A 14,070-nucleotide genomic window follows, 5' to 3' on the forward strand; every position below is an offset into this window, starting at 1 on the left:
ATTAAAAACTAGGAAAATTCAATGCTAAAGAAAAATAAAACAGCCAAGTACTTTATCGAGTCTTAAGCCAATAGGCAAGGTAAATAATAAAAACTTGACAAATAAGTCAATGAATTGTCAATGAAATGCTAGTACTCAGCATATCAAACATGAAAAAGGTCTATGACATAACTGTGTATGCAAAATAAGCTGCAACAGCCTCCAATAGGAAGTCACCGTCTTCATCCGAAAACAGTTCAGCCATCCAATTTAAAAGCGGAAAAGAACATACGTGCTCTCCCAGCACCGGATCCTCTATCACCATCAGAGGACAGCTCGGTGGGTTTTCAAGAAAGCTCTGTTCCAAGAAAGACTGTGCTGCCGCCAGTAAATTCCAGGGACCAAGTAGTCCATGCATCAATGCCACAGCCATAATCCTTTCGCCAGGACAAACCAACTCGTGAGTAATGATAGGAGTCATCAGCTGATTAAAGTCGACGTCAGGAGAAACCGGTCCGCAGAGACACAAATCAATGGCCCAATCGAAATCACAGGTCAGGCAGTGAAATACAGGCTGGACACAGGTGAAGTAGGAGAACCGAAAAGATAATCCATATGCCGTGCTTAATATCGCCAACGGCATTGTGCCATAATATTCTAGCATGCGATTGCGGAACAGTGTCAGCAGCTGCAGGGTCGGAGGTTGCATAGGAGGGACATCCATATTTAAAAATGTAAAAAAGCACAAGAGCGTCCGCTGGTAATGCAAGTAAAAATGCCAATCCACGAACCAGAGTGCAGAAAATACAATGAAAGGAAGCAGGGATGACTCCAAAGATTTTCTCAAATGAAGTCACGAGACCACTGGTAACAACTTTAAAAAAGTGCACCAGGGACTTTGTGGAGGATGCGTTACAGATAGTCGGAAACATGTTGCTGAAATTGAAAGGCAAATGTTAATTGAAAAAGGTTTTGCACCTCTGTATGGGTGTTCGCTATGTGAAGTACGAAAGTTTCACGGGCCGAACTCAAGGCCACCTCTCTCTGAGACAAAAGAGCTCTTATTCTTGCCATGCCGTTGAAACGTGTCTCAATGTTGGTATTTGTGGCCAGATTGAAAACTCCCTATGTTCATGTGTGGGAGGAAATAGAACATTTCTGCAGCAAATAACCCGTTCACTTACTGTTACGATAAAAGGAATACTTTTAATTAACTCAGAACAATCTTCATTATTGAGCATCAAATAACTACCATTTTCCAACAACTTGAACGTGGGGATGATAGCAGGAACTGGCGTGCCTTGCAACACGCAAGCCATATTTGGTCGGTGTTTGTTGCATGAACCGTGTAAATGTATGTGCCTACACATTAGTGAATGATCTGGCGTCTCAGTGCATTCCTCTCCATTCAGATAAACTTCTTGATCATCTTTGAAACATCTGTATGTGTATGGAAGCGACCAGACCTCATGAAGAAAAGCACTACCTAAAGGTTCATAACGACCTATTGGTATATATTTCATACAATTTGAAAACTTATATAAAGCAAAAGGCAGCGTTATTAAACCGTGGATAAGGCATGTTGCCAAAAAACCCGCAATCCTCTGCTGATGATGTCACTGAGCATGTCATGAATGATGTAATATGTGACCTCATCAGCAGTGGATTACGGGTAATGGTATCTCTAGTTTACTCCCTTATAGCTGTCTTTCTTTTAACATAAGTGTCTGTTTCCTTCCCTTATACTTACTGTTTTTGGGTCGCTTCCGGTTCGCGTACCCGCGAGCGAACTGGGAAGCGAACTAAGAGAAATAGAGGTTGGCACAGTTCCAAATATTGTACCAATTTTTTAATAACGGGGAGGTAGTTCTGAAAAGAACTTTTTTTTTTTTTTTTTCTGAACATTTTTTTACTGTTTTTGAATTTTTCGGAACAGTTTTATATTTTTTTGGGTTTTTCTTGGAGGGGGCAATGAAAACGATTCATTGTAAAGGGCTCAACAGGAGCAACAAAACAAAAAAAAGAAGTATTTATTATTTTGGGCGTTTCGGACAAACATGAGCATGATTGTCAATAGCTCTGTTGATCAGAGTGATGCTTTTTTCTCCGTAGGAAATGAATCCATCGCAAAATACGCAGATGTGTTTTACATCACCAAATCTCATTTGTATATTTGGCACCATCTCCCTGCCCTCTGGTCCCGTTACTTCCGGTACAACAGATCTTCTGGCCATAATAGGGAGATTATCTAGGTCGTTCCGAAACTGTGCAGCACTGTAGTTGTTAGGATGCCACCTAGTCATATGGCGATGCATTGTGTAGTTTCCGAAACTGTATTTTTTGTCGGTCCCTCTGGACAGTCTATCTTGACATATAAGGCAAGTTACGTATCTTGCATTTACTTTTTTCTGACCTTTGGGAATTTTAAAAAATTGCCAAATGAAGTTTTCTTTCCGGTGAGACGTCCTGGGCTGCTCAGGCAAAAACTGCCTCTCTTCGTGCTCGTCCTCCTGTTCCTCTTCTTCTTCTTCTTGTTGAATTACAACTTGAGCAGGTGGTCCACTCTTCCTTGGATGTGGTGGAGGTGGTGGGGAAGCACCAGCTGAAGCTACTAAAGAAGCCATTGCTCAGTGATCACAAAGGGTCTTTCTCTCACAATGATGAAAGTCAGAGTGAGGAAAGAAGGAGGGATTTTCATCATTTGGGAAAAACAAGAGTTCTCAACCAATCAAAAGTGTTCATTTTAGATTATATGACCTAGTCTTACATCATTAGGAAACCAAAAGTGAAATGAACCAATGAAAAGTGTTATTACCAAGTCACATGACTTGCTGTGTTTACGTTAAGCGCTTTGCAGGGCCTCCCGGTTTGCTTCCAGAAACCTGCGCTTTGCGACTGGCTTCGCGTACCAGTTCGCTAACGTAGCACGTCATATGACGTATCACGCGACAACGTGAAACGTCATGCGGACGGGAGGCGTCACGATGTTGTTTTCTAACGCGGCACTTGCGGTAAAGAAACGTTTACCGGCTCGCGGTCTATTTCGCGGCATCAAGGTCAGCTAACGGGAAGCTTCCCGATTCGCGAAGCGGGAACGAAGAAAAAAAAATATTTAAAAAAAAAATTATTCATAAACATATAAAATATATTTTTGGATTTAAAGAAGAATACATTTTACAGCTACAGATATTAGCTGTTAAAAAACCAATGAAATTCACAGAAAAAACCATAGGTTATAGACCATATATAGTTAGGAATTAGCATTTACAAAACCTTGAAAATTCACTGAAAAAACCATAGGTTATAGACCATATATAGTTAGGAATTAGCATTTAGAAAACCTTATTTTACTCACACAAAACCATTGAAATTCCATATATAGTTAGTTGCACTAACTATATATCGTGCACCCGCAATCCACTGCTGATCATGTCACATATTACATCATTCATGACATGGTCAGTGACATCACTGATGACATCACTGATATCTCAAATGACATCACTGATGACATCACTGATGACATCTCATTTGACATCATTCTTGTGCTAATACGATAAACCTCTTCAGACTCTGATATAACCTTAGATACACTCAGTGTATACAGACACTCACACACTGCCACTCATCCATGGAGTTACTCACACACCCAGTCAGTCATGCAAAGAAACAATCTCACCTCCATTTCTTGAACTATACAGTTAAACACACCTTACTTATTGAAACATATACTAACACATATTTACTCTCTTATACAATCCCTGATACAAGTTCACAATGATCGATACAACCACTCACTCATTCAGTGGCTCTCATGCACAGTTATTTATATATGCCAACTCTCAAATGTACTGTGTTTTACATATGTACTTACTATGACATGTAGCATTGAGATATCCATTCACTCATCAATACACTCATGCACACAGTCAACTGCCTATGTAGCTGTTTCCACATGCACTCTTGAACTCATACACCTAGTGAATAAACTGCTCACACATCTATGCATAGTCACACACCTTCCAGCCACCCCCACACAAACTCAATCTCCCATAGAAATACTTGGGCAACCAATTAATAACACATATAGCCTCTCGTATAGCTAATGATCAACACATGCAGCAGTTTACAGAACAACAGACATAATGATGCACAAATTAAGACAGTTTAGTCACTAACCCATGCATTCAGTGAGACACATTTAATCACTCACTCATACAGTCAGTCACGCACCTACTAAATCCTTCATCCAGACACTTATACATCCACTCATTCTTCAATATGTAAGACATATTTTAACTTTACAGAAACATACAGTCACTGGATGTAGTCATCAGTGATGTCATCAGTGATGTCATCAGTGATGTCATTTGAGATGTCATCAGTGATGTCATCAGTGATGTCACTGACCATGTCATGAATGATGTAATATGTGACATGATCAGCAGTGGATTGCGGGTGCACGATATATAGTTAGTGCAACTAACTATATATGGAATTTCAATGGTTTTGTGTGAGTAAAATAAGGTTTTCTAAATGCTAATTCCTAACTATATATGGTCTATAACCTATGGTTTTTTCAGTGAATTTTCAAGGTTTTGTAAATGCTAATTCCTAACTATATATGGTCTATAACCTATGGTTTTTTCTGTGAATATATATATATATATATATATATATATATATATATATATGTATATTCCTTGTAGAGACTAGATTTGCAGATTGGTTTGTTTAATCTATCCCTTCTGTTCCCATCCACCTTTTCCTCTCCCAATATTGTAACAATATGGGTACTGTAACAATATGGGTATATCGGACTTATGTGCAATTGGGCAGTCACTCAAGCTGCCATTGTTGCATAACTTGGGTTTTTCTAAATTCTATTATCCCAAAGATCTTGAAATTCAAACTGTGGGAAGGAGCTGTAGCTCAAATAACCGGTGTTAATAACTGATAAACTAATCTTTGCTGTCATTTGTTTGAATGTTTATTGATGTCTTTTAAGAAGACATTAAGAAATGTTATTCATAATGATTTGTTTTTTTTCCTAGGCAAGAGGTTATAGAGCTGCTTTTATCGAACATCTTCTTAAAGGATAAAAATGACTCTGCTATAGTTAGTGCTATCCAGATATTACTGACTTTACTTGAGACCAGAAGACCAGCGTAAGTTTTTATTTTTTTCCACGTTTTATAATTTGAGACACTATTGCAAAACTTATCCTGATTGCTAGCATGCCTCTTACTGCATCCTTGTAGAACAGGCCATGGCAGTTAGTAGTTTTGACTGTGGGGAGTGAGTAAAGCTTAACTTTTGCGTAGTTGTATTTGCAGTTCATTCCAACCAGAGCATTTGGAAAAATGCTACAGCATGCACAAAAGGCAAAAAATAAAAATGACTTGTCCTCAAACCCCATTATGTATACGAAGGGTATTGCACAAATAGGTTACTTGCATATTATTTTATAACTGCCAATTTTGAAAGCAGACTTAACAGTGACTGGTTCGGAAACAGTCTGTCGCACAAGTAATGTGCGAGGAATCTTGCATTCCAAATCCGATCCTAAGCAGGATGGGCTTGTTAGCAAGATAAAAAACTTGGGAAAGGCCATCATTAGATCTTAAAGAGCTTACGGCCAGATTCATCAATGTCCCGTTTTGCGAGTCCCTAATAGCGATTATTAAGGAATCGCTATTAAAGACTTGCAAAACGGGATTCATGTAGAAATCGCAGAAAAAAATTGTGATTTCTACAGCTTCTTTATTTGCGATTAGCAAATTGCTAATCGCCAATAAGGAATAACTCCCCATTCATTCCTATGGGCCTAAAGGCCCAGAGGAATGAAAGGGGAGTCAATCCTTATTTGCGATTAGCAATTTGCTAATCGCAAATAAGGAATAACTCCCCATTCATTATTTGCGATTAGCAAATTGCTAATCGCAAATAAGGAATAACTCCCCATTCATTCCTCTGGGCCTAAAGGCCCAGAGGAATGAAAGGGGAGTCAATCCTTATTTGCGATTAGCAATTTGCTAATCGCAAATAAGGAATAACTCCCCATTCATTATTTGCGATTAGCAAATTGCTAATCGCAAATAAGGAATAACTCCCCATTCATTCCTATGGGCCTAAAGGCCCATAGGCATGAAAGGGGAGTCGATCCTTATTTGCGATTAGCAATTTGCTTATCGCAAATAAGGATGCGATTTCAAGGGTGCCAGGGGTGTCCAAAGGACACCCTTAGCACCCCTGAAATGTAAATGTAGCCTGATGTTGCGCACACACATGTCCAAAGGACATGTGTGTGTGTAACATACAACTTAGAAAAATGCACTAAAGTGAAATAGAGATTCCTTAAATGCAATTCCTCGCAATATAGTGATTTCGCATTTTGTGATTTTTGCATTTGGGATGATGAATCCCAAATGCAAAAATTGTGCTCGCAAAGGGCCGGATTCTCAGAATCTGGCCTTTTGCGAGACGATTTTACAATGATTAATCTGGCTGTTATTTATACAGCAAGATTTTGCTAGAATAGCAGTATGTTGCCTCTTATGATGGTCAAAAGCTGAATGTTAAGTAAAAAGGGCTAGATCCCATCACTGAAATCTTTCTTGAGATGCCCTGTGGATGTTAAACTCCATTACACGTTCAAGCATGGAATCTGGAGTCCTAGCTGGATGAAGAAGAAATAAGTTAGACAGGTTACTTAAGACACTGCACAAATCGAATGACTGGTCCTTTTTTTGTTAACCAGGCATTCTTCCTTTCCTTCCAATTGGTTAATCTTTTCAATAATGGATGTTTTGCCTGCACCATAAAAAGCCCCCCCCCCACCCCCACCACTTCACTCAGTGATTTGCATACCTTACACACTTACACATAGCAGTAGTGCTGCTATCATTTGACCAGAATCATACTAGAGTGTGCCTACAGAGCACTGCTTTAAGCAGTATTCTGCCTGAATGCACCCTAAGCTCCGCAAAAACCTTGGCAGCTGGACCACAAGACACTCTTCGCATCCATGTCTGAGGTATCTTTTACTACAGGGAAAAACGATCTCCTGTTTTGCAGCAAGAAACTGAGTTTCTCTAGGCTTTTTCTCTTGATATTTTGCATCAATCCGTTTTGGGGAAGAGGATATTGCCGCACATAATAAAACAACGTGGATTTTTCTTTGGCAGAAACTAGATTGCAGAATATTCACAAAGAACTCACACCTTCACTTAAGTATATCAGTATAAGATAAACTTGTATGTAACATCCCCTCTTTGTGCACTTTGCTGTTCAGCAGGGAGTATCTAACTCTAATCTTTGCATGAAATAATGGAACAAAACTTGGTACCAAAAGGATACACAGGTCCTCTAGTTTATGGTACTGACTTGCTATGGTTATTTCCCTTTAGTATAGGAACATGTATGTATATAAGTTATGAATTGCACCACAGCAATGTGTCCATTTTATTTTTCTCATCAATTCTCAAATAATGCCATGATTAAGGATCCTTCAATGCATTTCAGACCCTAAATGGTCCTTCAGGCGGTACTGGATATTAGTACTTACTTCAAACCCTTCAACAAGCAAAATTATTACATGCCAATCAAATCTTTGTAATATGCACGTTTTCACAAAAGGTTTTTGTATGTTCGAGAAAAAACATTTCTTATAAACATTAGCATCACATTACACTGCAAAGAAAATATAAATTTACAGTCCTGTTTTGGTTTTTTAATTAGTGTACATCATGCCCAGCCTAGTCCATCGAGTGTGGCATAATACATTTCATTTCAAAAAGCTTTATTCGACAGGAAGTCATAAAAGCACGCACAATACATCAAATACAAAACACAATAAATAGTACATGACAATACACCGAATAAAAAGATATTACATTCCTTTGGTTACTGTTGATTAATAAGCAAGTTAAAATTCAATTATAATCTAATAAAAAATTGTTTGTTGGATAAAAACAGCATTAATAACATCATACAATATGCTAACTAGCGTCAAGTGATGAAGATGGGTTTAAGCCATTTGGGTTTAATCCATTTGCGTCGAGGGGGAACATAGAGGGGGTATACAAAAAATAAATGGGCTATAGTCTCAGCCGAGTTTGAGCAGTGATGACATTTGTCATCTCGCGTTTGTGCCCATTTATAGGTAAAAGCTTTGACTGGGAGGGTTCCTACCCTGAATTGAAAGTACAGTTTGCAGTCTAAGGGGCTCTCAATGATATCCCAATACGCTTCAGTTGTTTTTTGGATGGGAAAGTTGATGTATGGGGTTTATCCCATAAAAAGCTTAGATCCAGCTTTTTTAAGAGTGACCTAAGCTCTTTAAGCCACTGAATTGTGTGGAAGCGATCTACCGAGATCACATCCTTCAGTGCCTGGACATAATGAGCAAGCTCAGGGGTGGTCAAGATTCGTCTCCAATACAATAGTGGCCATAACCTCACTATGTCTACCACATTTTTCCTGCCAAGATCAAGTAAGAGCGGAGCGGTAGCGGTGCTTTGGGGAACACCAACTAAACTGCGTAAAAAAAAAATCTCCGCTTTTGCTAGATGGCTCAAGTTCGTAAATCCCCATAGCTCTGATCCATACAGGGTAGCACTTATTACTTTCATATTATAAATCTCCAAAGCAGGTGTAATCGGCTTTGTGAGTGAGAATTTGTGTTTGGAGGATAGGGCACCTGCAAGCTGATGGAATTTTATAGTAGCCAAGTCTGTGTGACCTTTCCAACCCATATTGCTCTGGAGTGAAATTCCTAAATAGGTGAAAGCCTTCACCTGTTCTAAGGGTATATCATTCAGGAGGATTCTACCTTTAAAGGATTTGCGCTGATTCAGGGACATGAACTTGGTTTTTGAGGTATTCATTTCAAGTCCACGCAGTTGGCAAAATTCCCCAAAGGCGTTCACAGCCTTCTGCAACCCACTCGGGGTCCGAGAGAAAATCAGGGTGTCGTCCGCGAACATGACGACAGGTACACGAACCCCAGCTATAACAGGGGTATCAGTGGGGCAACTACGAAGATGGTCAACTATTCCATTTACACAGGGTGGGGGCTAAGACACAACCCTGCCGAACACCACGCTCGACAGGGAATGAATCGGTAACCTCACCCTGTACCCCCCATCTGATTCTAGCAAAGTTGTTCTCATGTAAGCGGACGAGGAAGGTCAATAGTTCAGGGGCCATCCCCAATTCAACGAGAACTTTCCAGAGTTTAGAACGGGGGACTAAATCGAAAGCGATTTCAAGTCGACAAAGACTGCATAGAGTGACCCTTTTGTGGAAAAGTAAATTTTGCCATGTTCTGTGTCCCTACGCCTCATCCATCATATGTTATGTGTGCATGACCAATATGCATATGTTATTCCCCATGTCCGATTAATGACGCAATTCCAGTTGTGTCCACCTCTAGTATGCTAGTTTCCAGTCCTCGTGAATACTACGAATATCAGGCCTATGTAAAGCTACGTTGCCACGTTTCCCAGTGTGCACGTTATTCCATTATAAAGTCCCCGTTTCCAGGCCTCAAAAGGGCCCGGACATCAGATTCAGCTCCTGTCTCCTGAAAGCCTCGCTGAGGAGCGATACAGCCCCCACCTGTATCCTCGACCCTTCACTTACTCCCTGCCTCGCAGTGCCCGGTGCAGCTTGGTTCTGCCTCTGAGTCTGCCAAAAGTATGTTATAGTTCCAGCTATCAGTTCAGTCCTCCTTCTCTGCATTCCTAAGCTACTGAACTGCATCAATAGTTTCCGTCATTGTCTAGCCTTCTCGTCTCCACGTTTGAGAAATACTGTATCAATGGTCATTTAATATTCTTCATCACGCACTACATGTAGAATAATGCATGGTCCAGTCTTAGAGTCAAGTTAGCTTTTCCCCTCATGACTTCTAGTTTATATCAACATGTTCCCTAAACACCAGATACCAGATAGGGTTTAGGTACATGTCGCTCCGACCCTCCAGACTCTAGTCTCTGCTCCTAGCACAGAGTTCGTAGCCCCCAGCTTCTCCTAGTAACACGTCATTGCCAGTTTACGCGCACCATTAGGTTAGAGGTCCCGGCTCCTTAGGTAGCCCCCTCCTATGTTTCCGCCCATTCATGACATATTCTGTTACGTTTGCACCACATGTCTATGTACACGCCCAGTTACACCTACCTTTACTGTTATCTCTCGCGACTGCTACGCGTCACGCCTTCTGCTCCACCCACTGTTACGCCTACTGCAATGTAATGCTATGTGTTTGCGCTATGTATATAAGTCAATGTATTGTTATTAAAAGTTAGCGCGCTCATCCCAGATCAAGCCCCGGCAGCTGCTGGGCCCCAGTTGTCCTGCTGGGCCCTGTCACCTCTGTTCCTATGCAGGTTGTCCTGATCCTGTCCTTATGCTGTAATAAACCTGCAGAAACTCCCACTACCTCGAATCTTGACTCTTATTTTATTGAGCTATCTGTTATTCATTCATTCATTCAAAAATAGATCCGGTATTATTTATTTATATACCACATAATGGCGCCCGAATAGGGACTTGCCCTTTCCCCACGCGTCGGTGAAGCCACGCCGACCCCCTGACCCTCTGCAGTCGTGACGGAACTCTTCTGCGCAGTGGCAGATATTTCTGCTCAAGTATCCCTCAGGCCCACGGAGGAGACGGAGGAGGCGGTCCAGCATCCAAACGAGACGGTGGAGGAACGTGGCGAGTCCCGACCAGAGCCCAAGCCGAGAGTCCAAGGTCCGAGGTATCCGGAGGCCCACCCGTAACTGAAGTCCGAAGTCCGAAGTTCGTCGTCGTAGCAGTCCAGTCCCGTCCGAGGCCTTCCGTTCCGTGCTGCCCGGTGAGTACCATTGCTGGGGTAGTATCTAGACAGGGTCAGTCTAAATTGACTCCTGGTCCGTGGGTTGGTGGTGCCCAGACTCACAAACGAAGTGTTCACCTAGGTGGATACAGGTCTTGATGCGTCCCTTTATGGGACCGGTATGTTCCGTACTGTTACAGCAGTGCATCCAGTAACTCTAGTCTGTTCCGTTCTCGAGAAAATCTGTTCTGTTTCTGTTCTCAGTATTTTCAGGTAGTATTCTGTCCGAACTGTTATGTTATGATGTTGTTCAATGTATTTCCAATATCGTGGTATGCCTGAATTGTTTTCCCAATTGTTATTGTTCTTTGTGTATTGTATTGTGTTTCGATTCAAGTTTACAATGCCGCTCCTTTCCAAGTTACGACAGTTAAAAACTAGAAAGGGTTTATTAGAAGAAGCAGTTCCTGTCCCGCCTAGGGACAGTCCAGGTCATTTTATGTATCAGAAACATGGCATAAGCGCCATATTGTATCTAGATTTATGGGTAGAGTATACCAAACAGTTAGAAGAAAAGTATAGATGGCCCGTATCGGGTACATGGGATGCCGAATGTATCATGCGAGTAGAAGAAGCATTATGGAAAAAGAAAGCCAGACAGTCACAGAAAGATGCCATCGAGTTATGGCGTAAAGAAGCGCATAGAAGAACCGAAAAGGAAGTCAGAAAGTCGGAGTTAAGTAGAGAATCCCAGGAACGAGCCCAAGAAAGAGAATTAATCGAGATAGGTGAACAAGTCAAAGCCGAACAGTCAGACAGACAGAGGCATGCCCTTATTAAGGGTATGTATCCTCTTCTTGCCGAGGGCTTGCCAAAAGCGACCCCAGAGGCATCCAGTAATTTCCCGCCGCCATTAGTTCCGACCAAGCTACGTCACAAACAGACCGCAGCTGATATTTTTATTTCGTCCTATTTGGACGACACAGTCCCAGAATATGCAAATCCTGTTCGCGCTCCGCCAGTCCCTGTAAATCAGGCACTTCCCGCTCTTCCAGACACCGGAGTACCTGCTACGGTACCCCCGGTCCAGCCAGCGTTTCAACTTCCCGCTCCGCCACGAAGAATGTCAGTCGACGATTCTAGTCTAGGGGCCGCAGGAGGAGGTCCTCAAACCCCGCCGCCACACAAGCGTTTAACGTTAGCCGAATTACATGCACAAGCATCACAGCGTACGCCTAGATATCAGTCTGTTGCAGAAATAAGAAAATCCCTTGCCGAATGTTGCTATGATCCAGTCCCAGGCGAGGATAATATGGTTTTATATTCATTCCGCGTAAGAAAAGTGACCGAGTATCTAGTCACCTTACCGAATATGAAAGAAGATCTAGACAGAATATATCGTTTCATCCGTACAGGGGATGATCCAGAAAGTATTGGCGAGATTATGTCTCAAAGGAAAGCCGAGATTCAGCTCATGATATTAAAGTTCCTGATCAATTGTCTAATAAGAGAACAAGATTACCCGTCTAAAGATTCCGCCGAGATGAAAATCCTGACAAGGTGGAGTGATAATATAGCCGAGGGTAAGCACAAGACCGTCGGTGCTATGGAGAGTATGTACAAGAAAATTCGTAAAGAAATAATAAGGTTACACGACCAGCGTAAAGCAGCACAAGTAAGCGAGAAAGAAAGTATCTCTGATCCCGAAGAAGAGGAAGACGAGAATCCCGCCAGAATAGCGTATGTAGGAAAATCTAGATTTCCAGATCGCCATTTACGCCTAGAACACAAGTCTATTTGTCATCATTCAGCACCAGAACAAGGTTCTCTAGAACAAGTATTTCAAGCTACCGATCACATTCTGAAATCACGAATCGGTTATAGTGAATTAAGTACCATGCATGAACAAGAACTAGCCCGATCAGCAGTCCGATGGATTACTGATTCTACCACTTTTCCAGACGAAATAGTGGCACAAATGTTTCTGAAATTGCCCCCAGCCGAGCAACGACTGGTGGGTATGTATATGGTCCAGTACCTCATTACTCTGTATGAGGGTCAACACTCTGATCCAGGCCCGTTACACGATATCCTGAACGAGTTACTCCAGTATAGATGGAGAGGTCTGGGTACCGATTTAATTAGTGTCATTCTAGAACAGCGCCACAAATATAGAACGTTCCTGAACCCGCATTTTGTTCATGTCTCACCCCCAGAAAGTAAATCATTCTACATAGACAGACAGAATCCGTTACGAGAAGTCCACCCAGTCCAAGGGGCGGGTGGCGTAATGCAACGAGTGTTTGTATACACTCCAATATCAAAGATGGAACTTCTTGAAATGAAGAAATTAATTCCCTGTCATGACAAAGATCCAGCAGGGTTCCATAGAGAATTAAAAGACATGCTCCGTATGGGAGAATACACTTACCCAGATATCATTAAAATGTTAAAAGTCCTGCTGCCCGCAGGGGTATATGAAAAGTTAAAAGAAAAAGAATGGGAGGTGGGAGAGAAAAAGATCGATTGGGCAGCTCTAGAAGCTGAAGACAAGGCACGAGTACCAGGTACCGGTCTTGGAGATAAATGTAAAGAATTACCAGAATTACTGATTCAAGTTTTACCCAGATTATTGACAACTAGGAAGGAAGACTGGGATGCAATCTCAGCCTGTAAACAGAAACAAGATGAAGATATTAGTGATTTTTATTCTAGATTTGAGAAATGTTTCAGTATCAATAGTGGTCTCAAGACAAGTAGTGAGTCATACCCTCATCTTTTTGTTACCAAATTAGTCGAGAATTCAAGTCCACAAATTAAAAATCGAGTTTTGAAAGTCGAAAGCACCTGGCAAGCAAATACTCCGTCCCAGATGCTCCAGATGCTCCAGTATCACCAGAATAGAATTAGGGAAGAGCAAGAACACGAGAGAAAACGTATGAAAGATACGAAAATGAAAGTGCTAGTTGCACAATCTGTTCCTCAAGACAGTCAGAAGAGGGGTCCGAATCAAGCCAGTCATCCTGCAGCTCCCGTTAAAGGGAACTGCAATTATTGTAAACAGCCAGGTCATTTTATAAACGAGTGTGCAGTTCTGAAACATAACATAGCTACTGGTAAGACTAAAGAAAGACCACGTCCGCCTAGACAAGAACAAGTTTCACAGATTCCTCAGTCACAGAATGCACAACAGACAGTTCCCGCACCGCAGCCTATTGCTGCAACACAGCACGTTACATCGCAGATGTATCAGTATGCACAGTCTGAGT

General features: G+C 41.6%; 1 protein-coding gene across 10 annotated transcripts in view; it reads left to right on the forward strand.

Annotated features, from left to right (window-relative positions):
- The window catches only part of PPP6R3 (protein phosphatase 6 regulatory subunit 3), a 1,896,334-nt gene that overhangs the window by 672,189 nt on the left and 1,210,075 nt on the right, over positions 1-14,070 (forward strand). For all 10 annotated transcript variants that reach the window (XM_078682862.1, XM_078682861.1, XM_078682859.1 and 7 more), the window contains one exon: positions 5,034-5,147. In XM_078682862.1, coding sequence (XP_078538988.1) covers positions 5,034-5,147 — 114 coding nt within the window. The remainder of the gene's footprint in view (positions 1-5,033; positions 5,148-14,070) is intronic.

This window comes from Lissotriton helveticus, chromosome 3_1 (genome assembly GCF_964261635.1).
Source record: "Lissotriton helveticus chromosome 3_1, aLisHel1.1, whole genome shotgun sequence".
In the NCBI taxonomy this organism is placed as follows: domain Eukaryota; kingdom Metazoa; phylum Chordata; class Amphibia; order Caudata; family Salamandridae; genus Lissotriton; species Lissotriton helveticus.